The sequence below is a fragment of the Parus major genome, chromosome 1A, assembly GCF_001522545.3.
Source record: "Parus major isolate Abel chromosome 1A, Parus_major1.1, whole genome shotgun sequence".
Lineage (NCBI taxonomy): Eukaryota > Metazoa > Chordata > Aves > Passeriformes > Paridae > Parus > Parus major.
Window position 1 is genome coordinate 20,139,386 of NC_031773.1, and position 14,474 is coordinate 20,153,859.

At 39.8% G+C, this 14,474-nt stretch overlaps 1 protein-coding gene across 1 annotated transcript; it reads left to right on the forward strand.

Annotated features, from left to right (window-relative positions):
• Positions 1 to 3: 3 nt before the first annotated feature.
• Positions 4 to 12,520, forward strand: GPR37 (G protein-coupled receptor 37; the record flags this gene model as incomplete). Its single annotated transcript, XM_033514382.1, has 2 exons — positions 4 to 303; positions 10,718 to 12,520. Coding segments are annotated over 2 exons (1,119 nt in total), but the record flags the coding sequence as incomplete, so codon positions are not given.
• Positions 12,521 to 14,474: the final 1,954 nt, after the last annotated feature.

Sequence of the window (14,474 nt, forward strand, 5' to 3'; positions counted from 1 at the left end):
ACGGGGCGCCGCGCCCGGCTCCGCAACCCCTTCTACCCGCTGACCGAGGAGTCGTACGGTGCCTACGCCGTCATGTGCCTCTCCGTGGTGATCTTCGGCATCGGCATCATGGGCAACATGGCAGTGATGTGCATCGTCTGCCACAACTACTACATGCGGAGCATCTCCAACTCTCTGCTGGCCAACCTGGCCTTCTGGGACTTCCTCATCGTCTTCTTCTGCCTGCCGCTGGTTATCTTCCAGGAGCTCACCAAGAAGTGGCTTCTGGAAGACTTTTCCTGCAAAATCGTCCCGTACATCGAGGTAATGTCCGTGGGTGGGGATACGCGGACCCCGAGCTCCTTTCCCCGCCGCAAGCCTGAGCCGTGTGCGGGGCCGGCGCTGCTCGCTGTCATTGCAGCCGGCCCGGGGATGTCCCGGTGCGCCTTGGTTCGGCTTTGCTGGGTGCTCTTGTGACCGAGCGGGGCCGCAGGGACCCGAGTCGGCGCTGGCCGCAGCGGGTCCAGCGGCACCGGGATTTCTGTGGCTCCCGCTGAGTGCGTCCGGACCCTCGTGCGACTTCTGCCAACCTTTCCTTGTTGCCTGCGACGCTGAAAACCAGAATCTCAGAACTAGATTTCAAGTTTTTTGCTTTATTTATTTTAGTAAAGTGAAGATGAAGTGAAGATGAGGATGAAGGGCTTGAGGAGATCGCTTGTAAGAACGTGATTGTAAAAAGGACCATCAATGGGATGTCTGGGCTCTTATGTTTCAGCGTTCAAACCTCACGTTTATTTAGCTGCTTTTTTTGGGGGGGGATTGTTTAGTTTTGTTTAGTTTTTTGGGTTTTTTATCATTATTTTTGAAAGACACCAGCTCCGTTTACACTGCAGCTTCTTGGCAGTTGTTCAGAGGCTCTGTCAAAGAAGCTCTCAGACAGCTGGCCACAGTCCTGCCGGCACTGCTCAGGTTGTCTGTTTTATTTATTTACTGGCACTGAACACTGAGGCTTGCTGCTTGGGTGGTAGCCTGGAGTTCTGCTGGCTCTCCTGTATTCCTAAAACCTTATGTCCAACATTATTCTGTAACAGAGAACTGAGGAAACAACTGGTGGTTCTCCTGTCCTAAGAATGAGCTGTTAGGAAACAAATCCAATCAAAAAAACCATCCCCCTATCCCCCTCCTAAAAAACCTTCAAATACCCAACCTGTTATTAATTCAGAGAGTATCAGTTTCAGCGGCACATTAGTACACAGTAACACAGAATTACTTGTCAAATGATACTACAGTATTTTAAAGGGTTAAGAAAGGTGTGTGACCTGTGTAGCCATAAAGTTGCCACTGTTTCTTTCGTCTGTTTAGTTTATTACTGTGGGATTGGACAAAGGGTGGAGCTGTGCTACTCTTAGTTGAATTCTAGGCCAGTACTATACCACTGCATTTAAAAAACTCAGAGTACACTTAATTGATTTGCATTTAAGAAGACATGATGCAGTAAATATATATTTATTGAGAAACTGATAGTGCTTGAATCCTTTAAAATTCCTGAAATGGATTCTTGGGCTGCTGTGTTAACCAATAAAATAAGTAGCAGCATTTAAAAAGTAACCATTTCACTTAAAATAGATAGTGTAGTTTGTGCTTCAAGGACTTTCATGTGACATTTCATGCTTCCTGACCCTTTTTTCGTGCATCCACATACAAAGTTGAAATAATTCTTTGTAATGTCAATTCTAATTAAAGATCAGTAGCTTAAATTATTTGTGTTGCCACACTTCCTCAAAATTAGTTGCTTATGCTTTGGGCATTAAAGAGTTTGTCAAATTGAGAGTAGTTTAGCTGAAATGTAGTTGAAATTCAAAACTGTAATCCTGAAAAATGTTCAGCTGCTGCTATACCCCATTATAATTTAATGTTACCTTGTTTTTTCACTTTAAAGTTCTGTGGATGTCTAGAGTTGGTATTATTCAAGAACTGGCACCAGTCCAGTCAGGATGAACCAGTACCTTAGTCCCTGTGTTCGGCTTAATTATTACTGGTGTCTAAAAGTAAAGCATTTTCCTTGTCCTTGAGAAAGTATAATTAATTTAGTTCTAAGTGACAGTTATAAAGAAGTATAGCCTTAGGGTTCTGTGTTGCTCCCAGAATTGTATACTTTTTTGTTCAGAGATCATTAAATATAATACTCATGTATGTAAAGTATATTCATCACCCTGAGAGGAATAAGTAAAAGGCTGGATTTCCTTCTCTGTAAACTGTGGCAATGAGTGGCAGATACTGAACACTAGTGGATCATGACTCTCCCCAGTTCACCTGGAGCCTGGAAAGAAGGACACTGTCCTATAATCAGGATTTGACCCTGCTGAGGCAGAGAAGGCAGTTAGAGCAAAGGTTCAGCACATTCCAAGTGTTGTTCTAACCTCAGAGGCATTACACAGTGACACTGACACCACCAGGAGCAATGCAGGTGTGTAACATGTCATGAAATCCATCCCATGCACAGCTGCTGCTCCTTGCTCTGTCAAGGATTGTTTACAAAAGTGCATTCATCTGACAGCTGAACAACACTCTCTTTTCCTTTGTAACTCACCTGGGCAGGCCCATCTCCTTCTCACACAGTGGGAGAAGCTCCTTGAGAGGAAAACTTGGACAGCTATCTTCAGGAGAGGTTTCCAGACCTTAGTGGAATACAACTAGAATCATCTTACTGAAGATGGACACATTTTAACCTCTTGTCAGTGTTTTCTATAAGTTTTCATAGTGTGTAGTTCTTTTAAGTGTCTCTTGGTTCCATCTGTTCTAATTTCTTTTTTTGTTTGTTTTTTGGTTTTGGTTTGTTTTTTTTTTTTTTGCATATGCTGTTTAGAGAGCTACATGTCTCACCCAGGTTTGTAGATCCAGAAATACCTCAGGCATCAGAAATCCTTATTGGCCTGAATCTTCTGTCATACCAGCTTTTACTTTCAGAACTGGAGAACAGGGGATGGCTGATTATCCACAGCAAGTGATGTGGTGATCACAGCATTTTAACGTAATTCAAGCATGCTTTGTGTTGTTTGAAGTGATCCCAGAAAAATACTTAGAGTTTTCTTAGTTCAGCCTCTTGTGGCCAATTGTTTTTTTTTTGTGCCATTTAATGGATATGGTGCAGAATTCCAACAAAGCATCTGTTGCTAGTGATAACACATATATACACACAGTCCAGGGAAAATGTTTTATATTTTGCTGCATATTTGTGTAGGTAAAGACTGAGTTTCCAGCAGTGGAATGTCTCCACAAATTTAATTTAAAGGGCAGTTTACCTAATAAAGATCTTCAGTGACAAGTATATTAAGTGGTAATTTCAGCCATATATAGTATCACAGTAAGGCCACTTGTAACTACTAGTTTTGAGTGTACTGAAAAGGAATTGAGAAGGGAATTAGAACAACTGATGCAGCTACTCTGCCTGTAAGGATTTGTGGAGATGTGCTTCTCTACTGTTTTAATACTCTGCTCAGTTTTTGCCACTTTTCTGCAGGGTTCAGAAGTCTAGGTTTTAGCATGCATGTCTGAAGTGTTTACCTGCACACTGTGTTTACTTTGTCTTTTATATACTTTTGTCAGTATTACTCAGAGTCAGGGGACATGAGGAAATGACAATAGAAAAACAATGACTATGGCTAATTCCTGCTGATGTGCAATCCTTTTGGTTTTGTTCAAAGCACACATGGAACAATATAGTTCCAGTTTCCCTACTTACAGATTTATTCTAGGCCTTAATAGAAAGAAATATAAATGTAGACAAAATCTGTACTGTTACTGTATTTTAAAATATTTTACAGCTGTTAGTCATGTGATGTTGTGGGGGTTTTTTATTTTAATGCTGAAAGCTGGTAATGAAGAGATTAAATAAATTGTTTAAGGCCCAGACCAACTTGCACAAAATGTAAAATGGATTCTGTCAGGTAGGACTAGAAGCCTTCTTCCAGGCTTATGAAAGAACTTTGCTTGAGTTGTGTGCATTTTCCTCTTGGAAGTTACACTGGAAGCTTTATGTGTTTTAGGAGATCACATTCTATGCCAGCAGGTTGAATCAAGCTACTTATGCCAAGTAAGGATTTAGAATTGAGGAATGGTCTAGCTGAGGGTTTGCAGAGGCTGATCTACCATCCTATGCAGTCCAGCACAGAGCAAGAAGTTGCTGAGGCCAATGGATGGTACACAGCCCTGCATTCAGTGCTGGTAAACATGAGCCCCTCTGCCTTTCCCACACACCTCACAAAGAACAGAAGGATAAAGTTTGTGGTGTCCTCATCTGGACCATGTCATGCATACAAGGCTGGTGTGATTCTGGAGCAGGCTGACAGTAAAAGCCTTTGAAATCTGAAGCCCAATCTCTTCATGTGCTTTTGGCAATGAATTTGTGGCATCACTCCTCTTTCTGGTAGGGAAGTTCCAGCTCAGGAAAGTTATCACAATTAGTATTCTTAGTGGAAAGCATAAGGATTGATTTGGACTGAAATACAAATTACTCTCTTTCCCTGGAGCTGATCCTCCAGGGCAATTTGAGGTGAGGCTTTTTCCCATTTCTCTCTTAGACTTGACAGAGGTAAGTAAGAAGCACAGACAGGGAAAGTGGCCGTTCTCTGCCTGTTCCAAAGCTGTCAGAAGAGATCCCTATTTTAAATTTCACTTGAGGGAAGCAAATGCATTTTTTATGGGAGTTTATAAAAGCTGTGTATTATCTGTCTTTTCTGTGTCTTTTGATGTGCGGCATTTTCTTTTTGTCTCTTCTTTGACTCTAGTCAGAGCTGTGCTCCTGAACCTCCAGTGAGTCGTCTGGGTCATAGGCAAAGACACTCAGAGACGTTTGCAGTTTCAAAGCTTCATCGTGAGAGTTTTCTAGGGCAATGGCTAGATGTATCTTCTGATACACCTGGGCAGAATATCTTCAGTGCTTACTACACAATAAATAATTATTTAAAACAGAAGTGTTAATATATCTCTGCCCTGTAGGTATTAATGGCTCAATGATAGTAGCTGTCATGCTGGTTGTTCTGTCAGTCTTTCTTTTCTCTGTAAATCCTGCCCTTAGGATCTTCTAAGTTCTTGCTTTTGGCTAAACTTTGTATGTGGCATTTCAGCATGGAAATGAATTTGTGTCAGAATAGGTTTAAAATTGGGTCAGTAATATTTAAGTTGCATATGTGTGGAGAGGAAGAGGCAGCACCTGTGATCCCAGCACTATTAACTCTGCTCTGAACACTAGCATGTCATTTCTCTATATGACAGGAATTTTCCTGCAAAAGGAGGAAGAGGTAGATTTCTAGCAGTAGTTTCATATTGCTGCTATTAAGAATTTGTGCAGGAGTCCCTTATGTAGTGTAATGAGAACTTGATCCTCAGTGGAGAGTAGCACAGAAAAAAGAAAAAATAAATAATTTTACATTTTTGGTGGTGTGCTAGATTGCAAATAAGAAAATGAACAAAAATGAAATAATTTTGTGGTTTTTTTGTGATATTTCCAAGCCCCTGGATAAGCATGTCATGTACTAGGGAGTATTTCCAGTGTCCTGATAGTCTGTTTTCTCTTCCAGCAGAACTCAAGAGTGGTGTGTGGAAGCGGATTTTGATTCTAAGCAGTATATCTTATACAGTATATACAGAAATACATCTTAGGATATACTGAAGAATAAATATCACATAAAGCATGTGTGCTTTGTGTCTCCTTGGTGTGAATGTTGATAGTGCTTCAAAGGAAACAACAGTATTGTACCTGTTATTCCATGTGTGTAGGATCATCTCCATAACAGTGGATTTCAGAATTGTCATCTTGTCTTTTAGACAGGTGATATAGATTTTTATTCAGGATGCATAAGTTAATTGCTAAGGTCAGATCTTCTTAGCCACTGAATTATTCTTGCCACACCACAGTAGTGTTTTTACTGAGTGACTTCCCTGTTTTAATGTAGGAAGCCATTAATGTTTAATCACACTTCTTCTAAGAAAAACAGATACATTTTTGCTTTTTTAAAATAATGGCTTTTTTTCTTGGTTTTGTTCTGGTTTTTTGGGTGGGGGGGAGTGGAGTGGGACATTTTTATTAAAATAACAGAAATCTAGGTAAATATTACATATTTGTTTGCAATGGGCTGTTCTTTTATTTTGCAGTAGTCTGTTCTTATTACTGGACTCGGTGCTGTAAGTGTAGAGTAGCACAAAAAAAAAGTATTACAGTCTGTACTAAATTTATTTATTTATTTTAGGCAAAACTGATAAATCTACAGGAGTCCCTCTGGTATGTTGCATTAACATGTTTGAAAGCTATGAAGTTTTATGTTGATGTGGAACATCCATAAGAAAATTATAAACTATAATGGCTTGAGGAATAAAAAGTCATTTATATTATATAACAGGAATGGATATACAGAGTCTATGGGGTATCACTGATAGCTCAGGGGTGGATTGGGTGGTAGTCATCAACCTCTTCTGTAGCTTAGCTTTCCTATTGTAATGGGAAAATATTTTGAATACCCATCTTGTCTTGTAACAAAGGAAGCAAGAGTGCCATGTAGTTTTAAGAAATTGTTTGCTATCAACATAAAATATATGTATTTTTTCTCTGTCTGAGAAAATTCAGCCTCAGCTGGTAGAAGGGGTCTACTTCTTATAACACCTTTATTTTAACGCGTTCAGTATAAACTTAATCTACATTGTTTCCACTCACTTGCCCATCCCAGTGGTCACTCTCATTTCCAACCTGGAGTTGCTGGTGGCTGGTTGATTTCTGTTCTGTTACATTAAATGTCTTTTGGTTTTAGTAACTTTTGTATCTCATAATAGATTTTTTTGTAGATAGCATAAATATCGCTTCTTGCTCTTTGTCTTACTGGATGGAATAACCCAACCTCTCTTTTATATTCACTTACACAATTTGGCTTTTCACCCAAGTCACCTTTTCTGATTTTGTTCCTGGTTTTCCTTATTTTTTGCTAGAAATTAGTGGGACAAAATTGAGTCTTATTTCCACAGCCATAACTCACTGTAATACATCTACACTGCTCTGCTGGTCAGCCAGAGGCTCTACTCCTGGAGACCAGGGCCAAGAGCTGTGGGACCACAGCCAGGAGAAGTAGGGCAGGACAGGAAAGGCCTGGGAACATTTTGGTAATTGTTAGAGTTTGTGAGAGGGGAACTGGTATGTTGGAAGGATGGACAAGAGAACAGCAATTATGCTGAGCATTTCATGAGTTTGCTATTGTCCTCTGTGGCCTCAGTTCCCCAAATCAGTTTTGACATAGCTGACTAACAGCTGGTGAGTGAATGACCAAAGGTTTATGCAGTGTCTTGAAGGGGCATCACGGTGCCCACTAACCTTGTCAAGGCATTTAAAGAGCAACAGTATTTAAAGAGACTCTTATAGCAATAATGTCCTTCTCTGTGTGTGTATTCTGCAGCTGGTAATCCCTTTAACAGCAGTTCTCTGCCCAAATGGTGTAGGTGTCTCCTCAAAGCAGGGGCTCCTTCACCACTTCCTCAAAGCAGACTGATGGTGGTTCAGTTGAAAATCTGGGGACTTTTCTGATTTCGTGTAGTAAGAGAAGGTTGTAAAATGATGTCATCCTGAATGTCTAGAGACTGCAGGAGAGTCTTTGGTGGACAATATGGAAATAAACCAGATATCTAAGTGATAATCAAAAACTACTGAGCCTGAGTTGCCCTTACCTTGCCTCATTTCCCACAGATTCCCTGGAATTAAGCTTGCAACAGCGTATCAGACACTCAGCTGTTACAACAAGAGCACCATTAAACTCCATGCGGCCTTGTGCCACTTTACAATTTGTTAATTTGTGCTTTACCTTCTCCTTGTCAAATTAATGATCTTAATTCTGTAGTTATTTTAAGGCAATATAACACTAGAAAAGGAAACTTGTCTGAATTTTTTAGCACATTCATCTTAATTCTAATTATTGGTATGAACACACCTAAACTGAAATTGTGTGAACATGCAGAATGCATGTCCCAGTTCTCACCCATAGGTTTTGAGCAGCACCCGTTGATTTTGCTGGCTATTACTCATAGTCTGCTGTGTGGAGTAAGTAATCCAGCCCTTGAATTGCTCTTCTGCTTTCAAGCAAGTCAGCTGGAGTGAATCTGTGATCATCTGCCTGAGTATTTTTGTTTGGTTTTTGCAAGCTCTTCTGTGGCATCGCTAACTCCGCTGAACTAGAGAAAATAGGAAACTGTTGCTTGTTTCAGGGAAACACCGGCTTTGTTTAGCTCGTTTCATCAGTAAATCCACAGGAGGGCTTTCCAAGCCACCTTCCAGTATTCTTAGTTGTTTCCTCTTGCTCTATTTCCCTGTTTTAAGCCTTCAAGTTGTTGGTCAATTAATGTGACAGGAACCCCGTAGGTTATGTTTGTTCATGGCAGACATGTCTTCTTTCATTAGTCCAGCCCTAACAGCTGCAGAGTTTTAATGTCTCGAGTGCTGTGTAACAGTCTGTTTGCAATGAAATGCTGAAGCAATACAAGTGTCTGTGTTGGGGTGAGGGGGGAGGCTCATGCCAGAGCTGAAAGGGAACATCTTAATGTACAGAGACGCAGGTTTTCTTCTGTTTTGCTGACTTTTATTTCAATCCCTATTCATTTCCAGATCTCAGTTATTTTCCTGTCTCTTATAATTATAGCAAGCTGAGTCCTGACCCTTTTGTTATTCATGTTGCATGCTAAGGCTAAAGGTTTTGCTGTCACTAAGATCTTTGAAGACCACACACACATTTAAATGTTTTGGACACAAAGTTGCTAATCTTGAATTGAAAAATATGACTCTCAGCTGTGATACTAGAAAATCATATTTCATTATCGAAGTTTATCACTGTTCATCAAGATTTCCCTGTAACTTTTTTTCTTTAAATGTTTTTATTTTTTTTGCTATATTTACCAAGCTTTCTTTGAATCTTGTCAGACAATTTAACTTCCAGACCAATGGTTGTCTATTAAAAATGTTTACAGAAGTGCATTGCCATTAGTAAATGTTTCTGCAAGTTAATTAGTAAGAGACTTCATCTTACTTATTCCATCTTTAGGAAGCTGCTTCAAAAAATTCTCCAACCAAGCCAACATCTTACAGTTCTAATCCCAAGTGCCTAATATTTTTCAGTGATAGTCAATTTTAGCAATCTGATACGGCCATTAAATATTGAAGGCCAAAATTAATGATACGTTTATATAATTGTGCATAATTGTGCTATCTGTCTTTGCAGAACTTTTTTCAGAGCTGCATAAACAGTATTATTTCAATATTATGGTGGAAATCAGAAAGTGTTTCTTAAAGTCTGCCCATATGAAATTTCAATATAGCATTGCACATCAAATTTTGATAAGCAAAATTATAGTGAACTGCCTAATACTACTTTAGATTTCCCAGTTAATTGCACAGATATGGTTCATTCATTATAAAAGTAAGCATTCTTTACATTTCTTAGCAATATTATTTTTTCCTTCAGCATCAACACCTTTTCAGCATAACTCATGTATGCAAACCCAAGAAAATAAGTGAATTAAAATTCAGCAGGGCACTTAGTCTTTTTCCAATTGAAGTTAATAGGCGTTCTGCTTTAAATTTGAACTGAAGTTGAATTTATTGTAAATAGAATTAGGCCAAAATGTATTTAGTCTTCTTGCAAATTTCTTGTAGGAAATTGAATTATAAACAGGATGCAATGATAGGAAATGATGTTTCATGACAGCGCAAGATTTCTTTTCATGCATAAAATAATGATTATTAAAGCTAGAGAACATAAGCATTACTCTGTACTTATTCCTCATGGTATATAATTGACAGCTGTCTCCAATACATCTTTAAATCATTTAAAGAATTAAACTTCTTTCATTTTTCCTGGCCTATAGTGCACCCTCCCACAGAATGTTTCCCATGAAATGAAGCCTGGATTTTCCTCATTTTTTTTCTAAATTAAATATTGACTATTGGATATATAGTCTAACTACTATAGTGAAGATTAGTTTTTCACAGGCTCTGGAAGTCTGCGAATTTCAAATGCAGTTTATTTGAACTCATGGTGGGGATGACTTTGTGTGCCTACATCCCATCAAAATTTCACTTAAAATCCTAAGTCCACCAAAATAGTTGTTTTATCCCACTCAATTCAGTAGATGCCTCATCCCCAGGGTTTCTACATATTTGTAGATATGGAAGGTTTAATGTTTTGATCCCCCGCATGCATGATGAACTTGTTATGTGGTCATAACTTCTGCTGAAGGAAAACTCTGCTATCTCTCCCATTTTGACTTAAAATTTCAACCCCCATGGTGGACCCACTCTGTCTGAAAAACACGCCTTAAAAAAAAAGTGGGGGAGGAAGCAGTTTAATTTTAAATTTTAGTCAATTCCTCTATATTTTTTTTCCACTTAGTGTTGCACAGATGCTTGCTTGGATCTCCAGGAGAGGTTGACACCAAGCTGGAATAAGAATTTTTAGGCGAAAAAATAGAAGCATGTACCCTTTTTGGAATGCATGCTGTGTGGTAGCTCAGCAAACACTGGAGGCTAAGTGCCGTCTGTGATGCTTCTTTTGATGGTGTTCAGCACCACGGTGCTCAACTGCTTCTCTTCCTCCCCCTTCCCCACCTTTTCTTTTCTCATTTTCTTTTCCTTTTTTTTCCCTCCACTTTCTTATTTCCCCCCCCTTGGACAGCGCCTGTCTTGACCCGTGTTGCCTTTCCTCCTTCCCAGGTGGCCTCTCTCGGAGTCACCACGTTCACTCTGTGCGCTCTGTGCATCGACCGCTTCCGTGCCGCCACCAACGTGCAGATGTACTACGAGATGATCGAGAACTGCACCTCGACCACGGCCAAGCTGGCGGTCATCTGGGTGGGCGCGCTGCTGCTGGCCCTGCCGGAGGTGGTGCTGCGCCAGCTGGCCAGGGAGGACCCCGAGTACGGCGGCAGCGCCCCAGGCGAGCGCTGCGTGGTGAAGATCTCCACCGCGCTGCCCGACACCATCTACGTGCTGGCTCTCACCTACGACGGCGCACGCCTCTGGTGGTACTTTGGCTGCTATTTTTGTTTGCCAACCCTGTTCACTATTACCTGCTCCCTGGTGACAGCCAGGAAAATCAGGAGGGCAGAAAAAGCCTGCACAAGGGGGAACAAGAGACAAATTCAGCTGGAAAGTCAGATGAACTGCACAGTGGTGGCTTTGACCATTTTGTATGGATTTTGCATCATTCCTGAAAACATTTGCAACATTGTGACTGCCTACATGTCCACAGGGGTCTCTCGACAGACTATGGACCTCCTCCATCTCATTAGTCAGTTCCTTTTGTTCTTTAAGTCCTGTGTTACCCCAGTTCTCCTGTTCTGTCTCTGTAAACCTTTCAGCCGGGCCTTTATGGAGTGTTGCTGTTGCTGCTGTGATGAATGCATCCAGAAGTCTTCCACAGTGACGAGTGATGACAATGACAATGAGTACACCACAGAACTGGAGCTCTCCCCGTTCAGTACCATCCGTCGTGAAATGTCGACTTTTGCTTCCGTGGGGACTCACTGTTAATTGACCTTAGGACTTTATTTCCTGTATCTTTCTCCTTTTTCTTTTTTTTTGCTTCATATTTTTCTTTTTGAAGCAAAATGCAAGAAAAAAAAAAAATCACTGTTAAAAACTACTCTTGAAACCAATCTGTATTAACAGTCATGCTTTGGAAAATAATTTGTTTGGTTATTAAAAGGAAAGAGAGAGAGAGAGAAGGAGAGCCAGCACTCAGTTTTAAATCATGAGATTTTGTATGGTGCTAGGATTTCATTGGTTGAGGAGGAGGATCCATATCAATCCACTTTTTTTTTTTAATTCTGTAGTATTTTTTTTGATGATCACTGTAAAATGATTATATAGACATTGTGGGCTTTGCAAGGTGTTTTCATGTAAAAGACGTGGTGGAAAGTATTTGAAGGTAGTTTTAATCCAATTACTGTACACTATTTTTAGAGGACTTGGGCTTCAGAAAATTTATAAAGTAGCATAAAAATAAATGAGGTTTTATTCTTTAACTTGATTGTCAATCTGCATTTAACAAAGAGACCTATTAAATTCCTTTAATAAGTAAAAAAAGAAACCTTTGCATATCATGATTTAGGTGGCCATATTTAATTAACATTTGGGTACTTACACTTGGAAGATATAATTGCAGTGTTTAAGGAAGATGGTTATAATGGTATTAGATTTATACATGTGGGCTTTTTTAATATTCTGTTATGAAGGTTCAATGTGCCTCATTGAAAATTTTCTTCTTAACCTGCAGGTGTACAAAATCTTGAGTTATTTTATACTTCTTACAGAGAAACACTCACTTTATCACTGAATTTTGTCTTGTGTGGTTTCAAAATCCAGATTCTTTCCAGCACGCTATTGGTTTTACATTGAGTTTGTCCTCCATCTCTGTATATATAGCTCCTACTGGCTTCAGTGAGAGTCTCTTTGCAGAGAAAGGCATTTTTTTTTTGCCAGAGGTTTGCTGACAATAAATGTGAGGGACTGAAACATGTGGAGAGTGAATTCCTTCTTTAAAAGGTATAAACACACTTGGACACCTGGGGCTTGACCCAGAGCCATGGCAGTCAATGGAGAGGTTTCCATCAATTTCAGAGAGCTTTGAATCAGACTGGCATCTCCTATTTGTTCTGGGATATGTAGCATGAATATTAATCACAGGGGCTCTGAATGCTAGTTCAGAATGATGCTGCTCTCACAGAGCCCTCTATTCACTAGCAGCTCACAGCTCTGGAGCTGGTTTTGAGAGCCACTGTGTGTTTTGCTGATGGCTTCTTGCTGTCTGCAGAGCTGTTAAAATGAGGGTATGTCAACACTGCCAGCAACAGTGTGATATAGTAAAATCCAAAGTTGTTAGAAGCAAGCCAGGTTGGAGACTGGAAAGTGCCTATCCTTACCAGCAGAGCTTATTTCCCCACTCTTGGCTGAAGCAGACGTTCTGTTCTTGGCAGGCAAGCCAGCTCATATTTACACTGGGCAGCAAGCTGAAGTGTAGACACATGCTGAGGAGCTGAATTTTTTATAGATAGCTTGTATTTTAATACTAATTAAATAAATAATGCAGCTTTATTGAGCAGAAGGAAAATCTCATGCATTCATGCTTTGAAATTAACAGTGAATGTAGCTGATGTAGTCTTACCTTCCTCATGATGTCTGCCTCTGTATCTTAAAGAGATTGTTGTAACTTCTGGAAAGGACTCTACTTTTTGTTTGTAGATTGAAGACTTAATGTATCTAATCTTGGTATCTGCTTGGGAAAGCAGTACTTATTCTTTTTCTTTACTATTTTAACCTATAATAATCTCAACTGAAAAAACCAGTTGATATTAATTGATATGAGTATGAATCCAAACATATATGCACATGAGTTCTTTTCTGACTTTTGAATCAGATACTGAGCCCTAGCAAGGCAGTCTGCTTTAACCACAGACATTTGTTTCTGCTTAGAACTTGAGAAATTGCCCAAGTTTTTAAAATCCTGTTTAACATGCTCAATCACTTCTGAAGGTGGGAACTGTTCCTTCCTTATAAAACCTTTCATTGGCTTGGCTTTGCTCAATTACACTCAATAAAGTATGAAAGGGATGAAAAAGAAAAGATGAAAACAAAATCTTCCTCACTTTTGGGCCTGCGTTTCCTCAAATACATGATCCCATCTCTGCATTTTGATTTTTGCTATTCTTTTTTACGTGCCAATATTTATAAAGAATGGGAATAAGAGTCTCTTTTTGTTCCTTGCTGAGAGGATTGTTTCCCTTGGCTGCCTTTTCTGCCTTTTCTCTTACAATAGGGGGTCAAGGATCTTGGAAAGGAACAGCAGAATGGGAGGAACACTTTAAAAGAAACACATGAAAAAAGAATAAATAGAGAACTTACTTGGAAATAGTGATCACATTTTGCTACTTTAGGTGCAACATTGCACCAGGACACAAAATGTCCCCACTGCTTTGGATATAAAGTGCTTCCAGCTTTCCACTCCGCGCTGGGCATGTGTCAGCTCTGCTAAGAACTGTTGCTAGCTCACAGGTTACTCCATGTCCCAGAGAAATGTAGTTTGCTTCTGCATTTCCACAGTATGTGTATGGTAATCCTGGAAAAACAACCAACCAACCAACCAACCAACCAACCAACCAACCAACCAACCAAACTAAACAAAAAAACCAACAAACCCAAACCAAACCAACAAAAATCCCAACAGCAACAACAAACCCATACATAGCAAAAAATCTGCCTGCCACACAAAAAGATGTTATAAGTCATTGGAGAAGATAGGATGTGAAGATCAGTAATGCTGTGTTTGTAAATACATTCCTACTTGTGTGGCAGAACATTCTCCAGCATTGTATTCAATGGGGCTTCTTTGTACCCTGTATAACCTTGACTTTTCTGCTGCTGAAAGAGCATTTTTCACAGCTATTTCTCTGCCTTGCCATGGATAACTGTA